Source organism: Ictidomys tridecemlineatus, chromosome 12 (genome assembly GCF_052094955.1).
Source record: "Ictidomys tridecemlineatus isolate mIctTri1 chromosome 12, mIctTri1.hap1, whole genome shotgun sequence".
Lineage (NCBI taxonomy): Eukaryota > Metazoa > Chordata > Mammalia > Rodentia > Sciuridae > Ictidomys > Ictidomys tridecemlineatus.
In genome coordinates this window covers 113,090,258-113,103,858 of record NC_135488.1, presented here as the reverse complement: position 1 = coordinate 113,103,858, position 13,601 = coordinate 113,090,258, and the positions used below count along the sequence as shown (strand labels likewise).

General features: G+C 50.8%; 1 protein-coding gene across 12 annotated transcripts in view; it reads left to right on the top strand.

Annotated features, from left to right (window-relative positions):
• Positions 1-13,601, top strand: part of Greb1 (growth regulating estrogen receptor binding 1) — a 121,945-nt gene that overhangs the window by 85,241 nt on the left and 23,103 nt on the right. For 10 of the 12 annotated variants that reach the window (XM_021727783.3, XM_078029653.1, XM_078029655.1 and 7 more), the window contains exons 14-19: positions 818-1,015; positions 1,595-1,775; positions 3,119-3,314; positions 4,648-4,784; positions 11,837-12,176; positions 12,941-13,056. In XM_021727783.3, coding sequence (XP_021583458.2) covers positions 818-1,015; positions 1,595-1,775; positions 3,119-3,314; positions 4,648-4,784; positions 11,837-12,176; positions 12,941-13,056 — 1,168 coding nt within the window. Of the gene's footprint in view, positions 1-817; positions 1,016-1,594; positions 1,776-3,118; positions 3,315-4,647; positions 4,785-11,836; positions 12,177-12,940; positions 13,057-13,601 lie in introns of those variants that run through there. The other 2 variants (XM_078029654.1, XM_078029663.1) reach the window with 2 other exon arrangements.

The following is a 13,601-nucleotide window of genomic DNA, read 5'->3' as shown; positions in this document are numbered from 1 at the left end:
CAGGTGACACAGTGAGTCATGGGGAGAGGACAGGTGACACAGTGAGTGATGGGGGAGGGGATGGGGAGGCACAGGTGACACATTGAGTGATGGGGAGGGGACAGGTGACACAGTGAGTGATGGGGGAGGGGATGGGGAGGCACAGGTGACACAGTGAGTGATGGGGAGGGGACAGGTGACACAGTGAGTGATGGGGAGGCACAGGTATGTAGTGGTGATGGAGGAAGCTGGGGTTGGGTCTGCCCTGGTGAAGCTGCACTCACAGGGCTCTGGGAGCTTTGAGGAGGTGACACCCAGGTGCTGATGGAAGGTGGGGCATCTCCTTAGAGTCAGAGTTGACCAGTGCCTGATTGAACTTTGGTCTTTAAAGACAACACCTTCTTTCCTCCTGCAACCTCATCTGGGACCGCTCCTGAGGTCGTACCTTGCTCTGGGCCACTTTCCTTCCCATCAATGCATTGTTGGGATTTTTAATCTACATCGAGTTCTGAGGAGCTGTGAGGTTTCCTTCCTTCCTGGGGAGCTTGCAGACTTCTTCCAAAGTCCAGCTACACTGTCACCTCCCGGGTGCTGCCCTCGTCCCCTCCTCCAGCAGAGTCGTCACTTCTTTGTTTCCTGGGCTCTTGGCTCATGCTGGCATGGTTAAGGAAGAGAGATGCGTTGGTGATTCCCTGGCGCACAGCTGAGAGTGGCCCTGGGCAGATGTGATTTCCCCTCCCCCCTGGGCGGGGCTTGGCTCACTCCTTGTCTCTGTAGCCGAGGGCCGGCAGTAGCCGTCTGCTCTGGGCTCACCTGGCGCCTGGGGCTCTGGCTGCAGGTTGCCACCTGGAGCCGCGTGGCGTCCGGCCCTTCCAGCTGGCAGTGGCCCAGAAGCTCCTCTCCCACGTGTGCTCGATTGCGGACTCCAGCACCCAGAACCTGGACTTGGGCTCCTTCGAGAAGGTGGACTTTCTAATTTGCATTCCGCCCTCGGAAGTGACCTACCAGCAGACCCTGTTCCACGTCTGGCATTCAGGTAGGGGGTCTTTGGGGGACACGAGGCCTGGTGGAGGAGCTCTTCTCTCCGTAAACCCAGTTTGGGTGTGAACAGCGTCCTTTGCTATTAAAAAGATGAGCAACTATTATTGCCCCAGTTGTACACATCATGAAACCCATGCTCAGCAATGTGACCTGCCCAAGAGTTTAGAATCTGTTCAAGGTAGAACCAGGACCTGAACCTTCTCTGTGTCCCTTGAGCCAATGACTTTTAACATTTTCCCTGATGTCTCAATTCCATGCAGTCACTCTTAGTGGCATGAGGTAACATCTGTGCATTCCGACTGAGAAGTGGCTTTGCTGGATGTGGCACTTCTGCCTCCTCTTTGGTCTTACCTGGTTTCATGGAGCCCGCTTGGCTGTGCCCCGGGTGGCTGCCATGCGCACAGCCAGGCCCCCTCCCTCGCCCATGCAGAGCAGTTTCAGGAGGGCCCTCTGCTCAGCTGTCCTGCAGTCCACACCCCTGCAGCTGGGGCCTGCCGTGTAGGAGATGGTCATCTGTTATCTGCAGGAACGAGCCGGCAGTGTTGGAGCTGCCGACGTGTTTGCTGTGTTGCAGGTGTTTTACTGGAGCTTGGCCTGGAAAAGGAGCCCATGACCAAGCAGCGGGTGGAGCAGTACGTTCTGAAGCTAGATGCAGAGGCGCAGACGAGATTTAAGGCCTTTCTGCAAAACTCCTTCCAGAACCCGCATACGCTCTTTGTGCTAATCCACGATCATGCCCACTGGGATCTTGTGAGGTCAGACCCAATGGTCATTGGCAGTTGACACGTTCTTCCTTCCAAATATGGATGACACTTGGGGCCGGGGGAAGCGGTCTGCTGGGGCTTGGTATTGTAGGCAGGTGCCATGGTGCTTTCTAGAGGCTTAGAGCCAGGTGTTGTCTTGGGGATCACCTAACGCAGCCTCTGAAATCTACCACTGTGGGAGCTGAGGGCTGGAAAGGGAAACGTTGGCTCAGGGTTGGGGCTGGGGCAGGGGTTAGTGGCAGAGCTGGCTGGCAGTCAGGGCCCCTGAATGGCAGCCTGTCACATTTTCTCCATGACCCGCTGGCAACAAGCAGCCGCACTGGTGCATGTTGGGGAAGGGGTCCTCACAGGAGAAGCCCCAGCCCCACCCCTCTGCGATGGAGGCCCTGCAGCTCCAGGACCATGGATCATGGCTGGTGCCCGCCCTTCCTGAGGGCAATTTTACTCAATTAGAATGAATGTCAACCCAGGTGAATTTCAGGTAGGTCAGCCAGAAGTGGCAGGCTCTGCTGGTTGTTCACCGGGAAAGGTCATTTCCGGGGCCTTGGCCTGGGGGTTCTGCAGGTAGGTATTATGCTGAGGTGGGTGAGGGCCACAGAGCTAGGTTGGCCCCGGCATGGAGGATCACATAGGTCAAAGGTTTATAATCCATCAGCGGATGTGGGTTTGGTGAATCTGATTATTCTGAAATGATAGGAAAAGCTATCTGTAAATCTTCATTTGGGGGGAGATTTCTCAAGAGTGGCTTCCTGCCACCCAAAAAGTGAAGCTCTGATCTTTCTGTCTCCCCTGGATTTACAGAGGAGGACCCTGAGGCCATTCCTCACTGCAAAGCCAAGCTGGGCCTGTCTCTCAGAGCCCTGGCCCCAAAGCTCCCCATTCCTGTCCCCGTGGTGCTCTGCATTTGCCGTTTTCTCCCCTCCGTGGGCCATTGACACTCAGTAGGACTTCAGGAGGCTCATGTGGCCCCTGAGCCCCTTCCTCACCTGCATCGCCATCGCCTCCTGAAGGAGATGGTACACAGCCAAGTTGGGCCAAAGGTGGACAGTGGGCACTCCTGGGTACGAGTCGCTGTTCCAAGGTAGCCGCATTATGTATCCTGTGAGAATCCTCTACAGTCACCCCACCCATCCAGCTTTCCTCAAGGAAGGAGTGGTAGGGAGTTCCTGACGGGTGTCTGAAGCCCAAGCATTTTTTCTTTTTCTGGTCGTGGGCAGAGCCGTAAGCTTCAGCTTCAGGCACAGTTAGGGGCTGGTTGTCAATGTGTAACTGCTTTGTCCTGATAGACTTGCAAAGCTGCAGGCGTAATGCTGTCTTTCTCCTTCCCCCCTCAGTAGCGCTGTTCATAACCTCTATTCTCAAAGTGACCCGCCTGTGGGCCTGGTGGACCGACTACTCAACTGCAGGGAGGTGAAGGAAGCCCCCAACATCGTGACCCTTCATGTGACCTCTTTCCCTTACGCGCTGCAGACACAGCACACCCTCATCAGCCCCTACAACGAGATCCACTGGCCCGTCTCCTACAGTAACGTGAGTGCTGCTGGACCTCGGGATGCTTGAGGGTGGAGAGGTCGCGTTTAGCCAAAGTCTGGACTGGTGTCATTGGAGGGATGAGTGGGCTCCAGCTCTGTGGATCCTCAACCAAGGGTTAGTTTTAAAGCCTTCTTGGTATTTTTTGGAAAACTTCCTCAAGTCTGTCACTTTGCGCCCATCTTAGTAACATAGTACAGTGCTTGGCACTTTGTCCCCTCATCGCTGTGAGCAGCCTTTTGAACACTTGCTTTCATGGCATGGGATAAAGATGTTGGAAATCAAGGCTTGGGGGCTCTGGGGATTTGGGCTCCATACAGAGCGCCTCTGTGCCTAGCTTGCAGCCTTGGAGATGTTCCTGTTTTTCCTATCTCCAGTTCCTAGGCAGCCACGCTCCAAATCTCCTTCCTCACACTGAGCACACACCCTCTATCTAACCTTTGCTTATCACCTGCCATTTCCCATCAGAGTGGAAGACCAAACCAGTTCTGGTAGCTTGAGGATTCTGGGTGGTTGGATTCTAGCTATTTACACAAGGACTACGTCATCCTAGAATTCTGGATTTCTTCAGGGTTCTTCACTCATCAGAGTACTTGAATGCTGATGCGCACCTTAGACCTGTGGGCTGCCCCCCAGTGAGGTCACAGCCACTGTTGACATGGCCCTTGCCATGGACCCTACCTGCTTCTGCCTTTGAGCACATGCAAGTGCAGGTGCTGAGAAGGTTTCTGATGGACCCTCGGGGAGGATGAGGCAGGGGTTTGCCACTTGCCTGAGACCGTGGTGGACCCAGCTGCTGGACCCCTGGCCCTGGCCCTGAGCCACCCTATTTGAGGATAGAACTCACACCTTCGTGTTTCAAACAGCCTTCTCAGCTGTGTTCCGCTCTGAAGTTTGAGAAGTTCTGATGCTGGTTTGGGAGGAATTTTTTGTCAATGTAAGATTGGCTAGATGAATGTGTTTTTTCCCCCCTCCTGATCTTAATGGCAAAAGAATACAAAAGAGTTGATTCATCTGTTCCTAAAACCAAATTAAAATTGTGGAAAAAAAATTTTAACAAAGAAATTTACATGTTTAAAAAAAGAAAAAGAAAGATTGAGTTTTCTCCCTGCTGAAGATTATGGGGCCAAAGGAATGGGAAACGCGGTAGATGGGGGTGTACCATCCCTGAAGAAGGGTTGCAGGGTGATGTTTCCAAGGTGACCCCTGGGGACAGCAGCCAGCACAGTCTAGTTCCAGGTGCCAGTCCCGGTTGTCCACAAGCCTGGCCTGTGATTCTTGCTCTTCCCTGCAAGCGTAGCCTTTGAGTGACGGACGCTCGTGTCTGTTTTAGGGAGTGGACTTGTACCATGAAAACAAGAAGTACTTCGGGCTGTCGGAGTTCATTGAATCCACCCTTTCGGGACACAGCCTTCCCTTGCTCAGATATGATAGCTCCTTTGAGGCCATGGTCACTGCTTTAGGAAAAAGGTACGTGTCTCTCTTCAAAGTCCCGAGAAGTGCTTCTGGCTTACTGTGACGTGTGCACGGCCAGCCAGGGAGTTCCAGGAAGGGCGTGCGTGTCCCTCCCTCCCTGGTGACTCTGGTCCTCTGTTAGAGGGACCCTGGTTTATTTCTTCTGTGTTTGAATCATGTTGGGTCAGTGAGGTCTTGGTCAGACTGTAGAAAATGTTAGAGGTAAGAACGGGCATATATATCCTGGAATGTGGGCCTGTGTGTCCATCAATGGTGGCAGGAGAGTGGGAGGCGAAGTACCAGAAGGCTTGGAGGTGGCCTCACAGCTGCCTTTGGTCTGTATTTCAACAAGCATCATCTAGTGACCGGTCCCTTGTGCTCTTCATCCTGTTTGGTCCTCACCCCCTCCCTGAGCCAGCTGCTGTTACGATCCCCATTTCACAAAGAAACTGAAGCTCAGGTGCCATAACTTTTTCAGGCCAAAGGTCTAGCAAGTGGCAGAGGCAAGGGAGAACCCAGAGTGAGCCTGGCTCTACAGTCAGCCCCGGTAACCCGGTCACAAGAGACCTCTTTTTACAGATGAGGAGACCGAGGGCAGAGGCAGGGTCTACGTAGACCCAACATCTCAGGGTCTACGCCTCGCGAGCCACCTGTGTTCTCTGACTGCCTGATGACGTCACAGAGTCTACCCCTTGTGCTCTCTGGGCTGCCTGATGATGTCCACAGAGCCTACGCCTCATGAGCCGGCTGTTTTCTGGACTAATTCAGAACAAAATGAGTGGCTCTGCTTCTCCCTGCGCCCGTGTGTCTGCCTGGCTTAGGGATCGAGCTAGACATGTTTCTCCAGCTGTGTTCCTAGGTACACTTCTTTGGCTGGATGCTAACAGCTTTTAAGCCAGGAGGGGTTCTGTGGCCACACGTGTTAGAGAAACGTTATGGTTAACAATAGGATTTCTTCCCATATGAGTCCTCAGAGCTGCCTGCCCACGCATGCCCTTGGTCTCCAGAGGCTGGCAAGTCCGGAACCTCTTGGGATCAGTGTTCCCCAGAACACCCTTAGAGGAACTAAACCTCTTTGCTACCTTCAGTTCTGTGATGCTAATGGAGATGGATGAGGCGGCTTTCCTGCTCACGGGCTGGCCTCTGAGCTCTCATAAGCTCACTGGGTGAAGAAGCCCATTGAGAGCTTACAGCAGGTGTGGGGACTGGCCTCTGCCTGCTCTGCCTCTCCTGCAGCAGGCCTGAGCCGAGTGTACAGTGTGCGGTAGACCTCGGGTTCAGAATCCCATGTTTGTTACCCACAACAATCCTCTCGGCAGCACAGGAGCTATTATCACCATATTGTAGATGAAACTGAGATTCAGGCAGGTTAGGTCACTTGTCCAGGGTCACGTGGGCAATTTATAGTGAAACTGGACCCAGACCCTGGTCACTTGACTCCAAAACCACATCATCACTAAGCCACACTGACCAAGGTCTCACAGCTAGTAAAAAGCCAGACGCTGCACTGTATCCACATATCTGGGCTCTGCCCTTCATTAGTTTTAACCTTGAGCAGGTCACTGAACCTGCTGAACCTCTGTGTCCTGACCTGTAGAGTGAACCTTCTTTCCTAATGGCTTCTTACGAGGGTTTAACAGGTTCAGTAGCAGGTGCATGTGGACAGCTTGGGCTTCTGTGTCTGGGTCTGAGTCTCGGTTCTGCCCCTCTTCTCGCTTCCCCTTTGCTAACCTAGAAGCACATGTGCCGCTCAGAGTTTGCATTTCTGTTTCAGGGAGTAAGGAGAGAATTCCAACCCCTGGAATGTTGGGGGGTGTGCATTCTCAGGAACTCCTAGGAATCCTTTAGCTCAACCACCTCACTTTACAATTGTGGGAACGGAAGCCCAGAGAGGGAGCATGTTTGGCCCAAGTTCACGTGGCCTGTGTGTGGCAACCCAGACTCAAGGCAGGTCTGGGATTCTTCCCCTGGGCCAAGCTACCCTGCCTAGGAATCTTCTGTCTGGAAAACTCTCCTGAAATTGGCCAATAAAAGGAGATGAAGATGAGACCCAGAGATCACCGTTCTTGCCACCACGTGCCTGTCCAGGCTGTTAGCTGTGTCCCAGACACCTGCACGAGGCTGGGAAACCTGCTTGTGGGAAGGACTAGAGATGGGACACAGACCTCTGTGACTTAAAAGTAAAATATGGAGACATCTAGCAGGTTTTTCCTAGTGTTGTCTGTGTAGCACCCTGTTAGGGCCGACCATGGAGGCTCAAGAATGAGCCAGGCTGGCCCCGTGGCTGTGCCTGACAGGTGGCCGTGTCCCATGTGCTTGTCTTGTTCCAAATCACAGCTTCACTAGGGAATAGCTGACATCCAGGGAACCACACCTGCTTAAGTCATTCAGTGGGTTTTGACCTTTGTACACATGGGGAAAACCTCACCATTCCCCCTGCCCCTTGCAGTTCCTCCGTCCTGCCTGCTGTGCCTGACACAAGTGTGCACTTCCTGGAGTTGTATGAAAAGGGAGTTGTAAGGCAGGTGCTCTGTGGGTCTGGCTTTTCCTACCCCGGGCCGTGTTGTTGCTGGTATCCAGAGTCCAAGGCTGCTGAATGGTTGTACATAGTTCACTTACTCGCTGGCTAATAAGCATTTACTTTATTTCTCAGTTTTGGCTATTTATTCCACACGAAGATTCTAGAAACATGTGCAAGGTTTTGTTTAGACGTATGCGTTCATTTCTCTTGGGTAAATACTTAGTAGTAGAATGACTGTGTTATGTGGTAGGTATATGTTTAACTATTTCCTGTATTTTGTTTAATTTAATTTTATTTATTTTTGGATTGAACCCAGGGGCACTCAACTACTGAGTTACATCCCTAGATTTTTTTTTTTTTTTTTTTAATGTTTTGAGGCAGGTTCTTGATAGTTGCTCAGACTGGCCTTGAACTTGTGGTCCTCCTGCCTCAGCCTCTGACTAACTTGGATTACGGGCATGCAGCATCTGACTTTATTTTATTTTATTTTATTTTTTAACCAGCTGTTCAATTACTTTCCAAAGTGATTCATTTGACATTCCCACCAGCCATGTGTGTGGGAGTTCCAGAGCTTCACATTTTTCTAGCATGTGTATGGTCCATCTTTTTATTTAGTGTTAGCCATTCTAGTTGGTATGAAATGGTAATTCATTGTGGTTTTAATTTTAATTTCTCCAGTGACTAATGGCATTTATCTTCCATTTGTGACACTTTGGTGTCTCTGGGTGAATTGACCCCCTCATGACTATGAAATAATCCAAATATTCTTTGCTTCAAAATCTACTCTAAAACTAATAGAGTTACTCTGGCTTTCTTTTAATTAGTGTTAGCATAGATTATTACATCCTGTCCTTTAACTTTAATCCCCCTTGTATCTTTCTTTGTATTTGAAGTTGGTTCCGTATAGTCAGTTTATTATAGTGTCTTTCTATTTATCCAGTCTGACAATCTCTACCCTTTAGTTGAGATAGTCCATTCATATTTAACATGATTATCGGTCAGTTTTAATCTACCATCTTGCATCTTGTACCATCTGTTTTTCATAATCTCTCATTTTCTCTCTCTCTGTTTCAACTCTGTGTTGTGATTTTTAGTGGTTGCTTTATCATTACAATATATATCTTCAACTTGTTGTAGTCTATTTTCAAGTGATGTGTATAATGTAAGATGATTAAAACTGTACCAGGCATTTCCATTCCTCGCCTCCAAGTTTTCTACTTTTTGTTATAAATGTTATAAACCTTACAATTTTTTTTTTTGCTTTAGTCAGTCCATCATCTTTTAAAGCTATTAAAATGTGACAAAACCCTCTTTTATATTTTCTCATATGCTCTTGCTAGAGTTCTTCCTCCCTGTGTGTAGACTTGGTTTCCATCTGGTATCACGTTCCTTCTCTTTAGAGGACTTCTTTTAGCGTTTCTCGTGGGGCAGGTCTGTTGCTGATGAATTTTTTCACATTTTGTGTGTCTGAAACAATTTCATTTTGCTTTGCTGGGGATTAAACCCATCTTTGCGTACTTCGAGCATGAGCTGCACCACAGAGCTCCGCCCCAGCCCGTGTTTTGCCTCGCTTTTGAAAGATAACATTCTGGTTTGGATTTTCTTTTTGTTTTGCTTTTTGGGGCGTCAGGGATGTGGCTTCCTTGTCTTCTGACGTGTTGTTGAAAACCAGCCATCTGCCTTTTCCTCGCCTTCAAGCTTCTCTCTAAAGAATGCTTCCCCTGCCCCACCCCCAGCTTCTCTAAAGAAACTTAAATTCTTATCTCTGGTTTTAAGCAACTTGATTAAGATGTCTTTGCATAGTCTTCATGCTTTTTGACTTGAGTCGACTGAGTTTTCATCTAATACGAAAAAATTTCAGCCTTATTTTTTCCAAAAGTTCCCCTGCTTCCCAGGATGCTCAGAACTGTCCCGTGGCTTGCTAAGGCCTTTCTGTTTCGTTTTAGTTTTTATTGCCACATTTTAAAGTTTATTAATTTTTTCTACATTGTCTAATCTGATGTTGACCCTATGCAGTTATTTTTACTTTTTACAAAGGCGGAGTATTTTAGGACCAGATTCCTAAGAGAAAAAAAAGACAATTTCAGGCAGCAAGTGCATTGATGAGCTGATGTATTGCTGTGTTTGTTTGTGGGTCAGGACTCGAGGGTACAAGTAACAAGTCCCCAGTTTGAGCTCTCTTGGGGAAAAAGGGTGATGCCTTGACTCATGGAATAAGTTCGAAGAAACCGTAGATGTCTTGACTCATGAAATAAAAGGAAAGTTCAAAGAAACCGTAGAACAGCAGGGCTGCACCTACTTTCAGGAACAGGTGAAGTGAGGCGTGCAGACAGTCTCAAGAACACGTTGCCTTGTCTGTGGCTTTGTGGTGTGTCTTGAATACCAGCCTCTTCCATGCGCTAAATATATCACCCCTGGTCACCACTGAACCCCAATCTCCAGCTTCCAGAGAGAACTGATTTGTTTTCTTATTTTGAAAAATATCAAGGAAAAACCAGGCCTCGTCCTGGGTCATGTTCCCTGAGCCAACTGATTGTGGCTGGCAGGACAAGGTTATCGACAAGATAGTGGCTTCCATGAAAATCCAGCTCCACGTTATCTTCTGTCTCAGACACATGGTTTCCATTTCAAGAATTGGATTTGTGTTTTTTTTTTTTTGTATCTCCACTTAACATATTGAATATTTTTTAAACATAAGTGATTTAGTTACACTATTTGTTTTATTGTTGTTGTCTGCTCTGCCGTCTCTGCATCACTTGTGAGTCATTTCTATGGATTGACCCCTGCCATGTGTTTTTACTATGGGTTATATTTTCCTGCTTATTTGTATATCTGGTAATTAATTTTTTTGTAGTTGTAGATACCCAGCATGCCTTTATTTTCTTTGTTTTATTTTTATGTGGTCCTGAGAATAAAACCCAGTGCCTCACATATCCTAGGCAAGTGCTCTGCCACTGAGTTACAGCCCCAGCCCATATCTGGTAACTTTTGAGAAGATGCCAGACATTATGAACTTAAACTTGTTGGGTGTTGATGTTTCATTCCTGTTACTCTTGAGTTTTCAGTTATTTGGAAACAGTTTAATAATCCTTTCAGGTCTTGATCGTAAGCTTTGCTAGGCTGCAGCAGCATGATACTTATCTAGTATTTAGTCCCCTCCTAAGAAGCAAAAAACCTTTGCATATCCTCTACAAAGTTCCCCACTTCCTATTGGTAGTGACTACAGGAACCAGTCCTAGCCCTGTGTGGGCTTGAGGCATTGGTAAGTTGTTAGCATCCAAAGAAACTCTTTTCTTACCTCGGGTAGTTTCCTTACATGTTTGCACTGATTCCTACTCATTTAAGATCTAGGGGTCCTCTGCACACGTCTGGAATTCCATATTCTTTTTGTAACTCTTGGTCTCCTGGTCCTTTGCATTGTGATCTCTGGCTGCCTTGGTTTCCTGAGGTTCTAATACCTGGCCTCTAACCTGGGGAGACTGAGCCTTGCCCGGGCCTCTCCTTCTTGAGCCCACCTCATTTATCTCACATGGCTTAGAGCTCACTGGCCGATGCCCTGGGTCTTGAAACACTGTTGTTTTCATACGTGTTCCAGGTGGGAGGATGAGTCTGACCCTGGTTGCTCTGTCTTGGCCAGAAGTGGGAGACGCTGCTTGTCCGTGGAGCAGAACCATTTTCCACACTGCTTGCTTTATTTCTGGGTATTGTTGGGCGAGGGTACCAGGGCAGGGCAGAATAGTCCCTGGGCCACCATGTCTCTTTCATGTGACAGTCCGAGGGCCAGATGCCCTTCCCTGAGACCACAGTGGGAGTGGCTTGCCAGGCCAGCCCTTCCCTGAGGAGCTAAGGCTGGCAGGAAGGAGAGGAGGAGGCCGGGCAGGGAGAAGGAGCAGGTGATGGCTTGGAGATGCTGTGGAAGACGAGCTGGCTGCCCTGGAAAAACACACAGGGTGGCCCTCCATGGTATGGCCCTGGGGACGTACTCCAGCTAGAAAACCCTCAAGAGCATCAAGTATAGACTGGACTTCAATTTATTTATTTCTGTTGGGAAACAGTGATCTGTAGTGACCTGGGTTTTTCTGGTTATACCCTGGGGTCTGTTTCTGACCCTAGTAGAGCAGGTGGTCACTGCAGCAGCTACCACCTCCGTGTGTGTGTGTGTGTGTGTGTGTGTGTGTGTGTGTGTGTATGTGTGTGTGTGTGTGGGGGGTAACCAGGTGTCCAAGGCAAAAGCTGGGCTTGTTGGTTTGACTACAGGTGCTCTGATATGTCATTCACCCATCGAGTTAAATCAGGTTTATTCACCTTTCTGAGACCTCCCTGTAATGGACATGAGCACAGTGGTGCCTTGGGACTGTCCCCAAATCTGGGGGTTGTGGCAGCTGCATTTACAAAGAGCCAAGTGCGGGAAAACTCGAACAGCGGCAGCCCAAGCCCAGCTGGAAGGTACAGCCTGTGCTCCAGAGCCTGCCCTCGTGCGCGGGCCTGACCTGGCCGCCGGCGGCGGGCCTGGGGTCACGGGCCTGGTCTCTCTGTGTTCCCGCAGGTTCCCCCGCCTGCACAGCGCGGTGATCAGGACCTTTGTTCTCGTGCAGCACTACGCCGCCGCCATGATGGCGGTGCGCGGCCTCCCGCAGATGAAGAACCACACGTCGGTGGAGACGCTGGAGATCACGCAGAACCTCCTCAACGCCCCCAAGCAGTGCCCCTGCGGCCACGGGCTCATGGTCCTGCTGCGGGTGCCCTGCTCGCCCCTGGCGGCCGTGGCCTACGAGCGGCTGGCCCACGTGCGGGCGCGGCTGGCCCTGGAGGAGCACTTCGAGATCATCCTGGGCAACCCCAGCTCGGGCATCACCGTGGGGAAGCACTTCGTGAAGCAGCTCAAGGTGGGCGTGGCGCTTGGGGCCAGGAGAGCAGGAGGGCTGCCAGGGGGCCGCAGGGGCTGGGATTCCGGAGGGGGTGGGAGCAGGCCCTCCGGCATGGCCAGTGTAGCCTCCCAAGACCTCCGCCACCTCCTCTGCCCCCCTACCTTCCCCTGGGGGCATTCCTGGGTGTCCCCAACACCAGGCCTGCCATCTCAGCCCTCAGGGTTGCAGCCCACTTTTCTTTCTCCCCGAGGGTGCGCCTGCCCTGCTGAGCTTGTTGCCACAGAACTGAGCGTGTGTCCCTTCCCTTTTTAGGAAGCCACCCTCCCCAGTACCTGGGGCCAGGTCTCATCCCATCAGCCAGCTCCTCCCCAGGCAGGAGGGCAGGGCCAGTGTCCTCCCTGCCTGTCTCAGTCACCAAAGCCCAGCACAGTGCCTGTCCTTGGTGGGCCCTCACTGACCCTCCATGACAGGGTGGGCAAAAGGGTCAGGGAGAGACTTGAAGGAACAGATGGGTGGGAATATGAACTCTAGGAGGGAACACAGGAGTCAGAAGCCACGAGGATACGCGTCTGCTCCCGGGATCAGTCGGTCTACAGGTGCTTCTGGGGTAGAATATGCACACCCGACTGAAGATACAGTTAGCTCAGAGTGCTTATTTGCAGTAAAAAGAACTTCCCTTTTTATCAGAGGACATCATAAATCAGTGGGAGGATCTCAGGTTTCCCCTGGACCTGGGCCAGTTGGAAAGTAGTGGCTCATGGCCTTCTTTTCAATATCTGCAGATGTGGCAGAAAATCGAGGACGCAGAGTGGAGGCCTCAGACCTACTTGGAGTTGGAGGGCCTGCCGTGCATCCTGATCTTTAGCGGGATGGACCCGCATGGGGAGTCCTTGCCAAGGTGAATGCTGGGGCTCACAGCCTGGGCCTGTAGCCGGGGAGGAGCTTGGCGAGGCTCCCACTGCCCACCTTCCAGGTGGAACCATTCACACTCCTGGTCATTTCCATTGTGCATTTACACAGGTTTCCAGCAGATGGCAGTGTGGCGGGTCTGAGGTGTGGAGAGCTTCTAATTCCTGAAGGGCACCATGGGGCTGGTGGGAGGCTGTTACTCGGCTCTGGGGGGCTGTAGATGGAGTCAGGGTTTAGTGCCTCCTGAGCTCAGTTGGGGGTCACTATTAGGGAGGACAGTTCCACATGGCATAATGTGGCATTATCTCGGGGGTTAGGGCTCCACTGCTGTGCCAGCAGGTCACTCCTGGTGTAGGGAGGGAAGGGACAGTGATGCTGCTTGGGAAGAGACAGTCGTTTTGACAAAAAGAAGGACTGTCTCTGTAGCTGTGTCCACTTGGCAACTCCTAGGGGCCTCTAGGCCACCACAGCTACACACTCAGGACAGGGGGTCCCTGGGTCTCCTGTAAGACCAACCGGGTCCTCAATACCCAG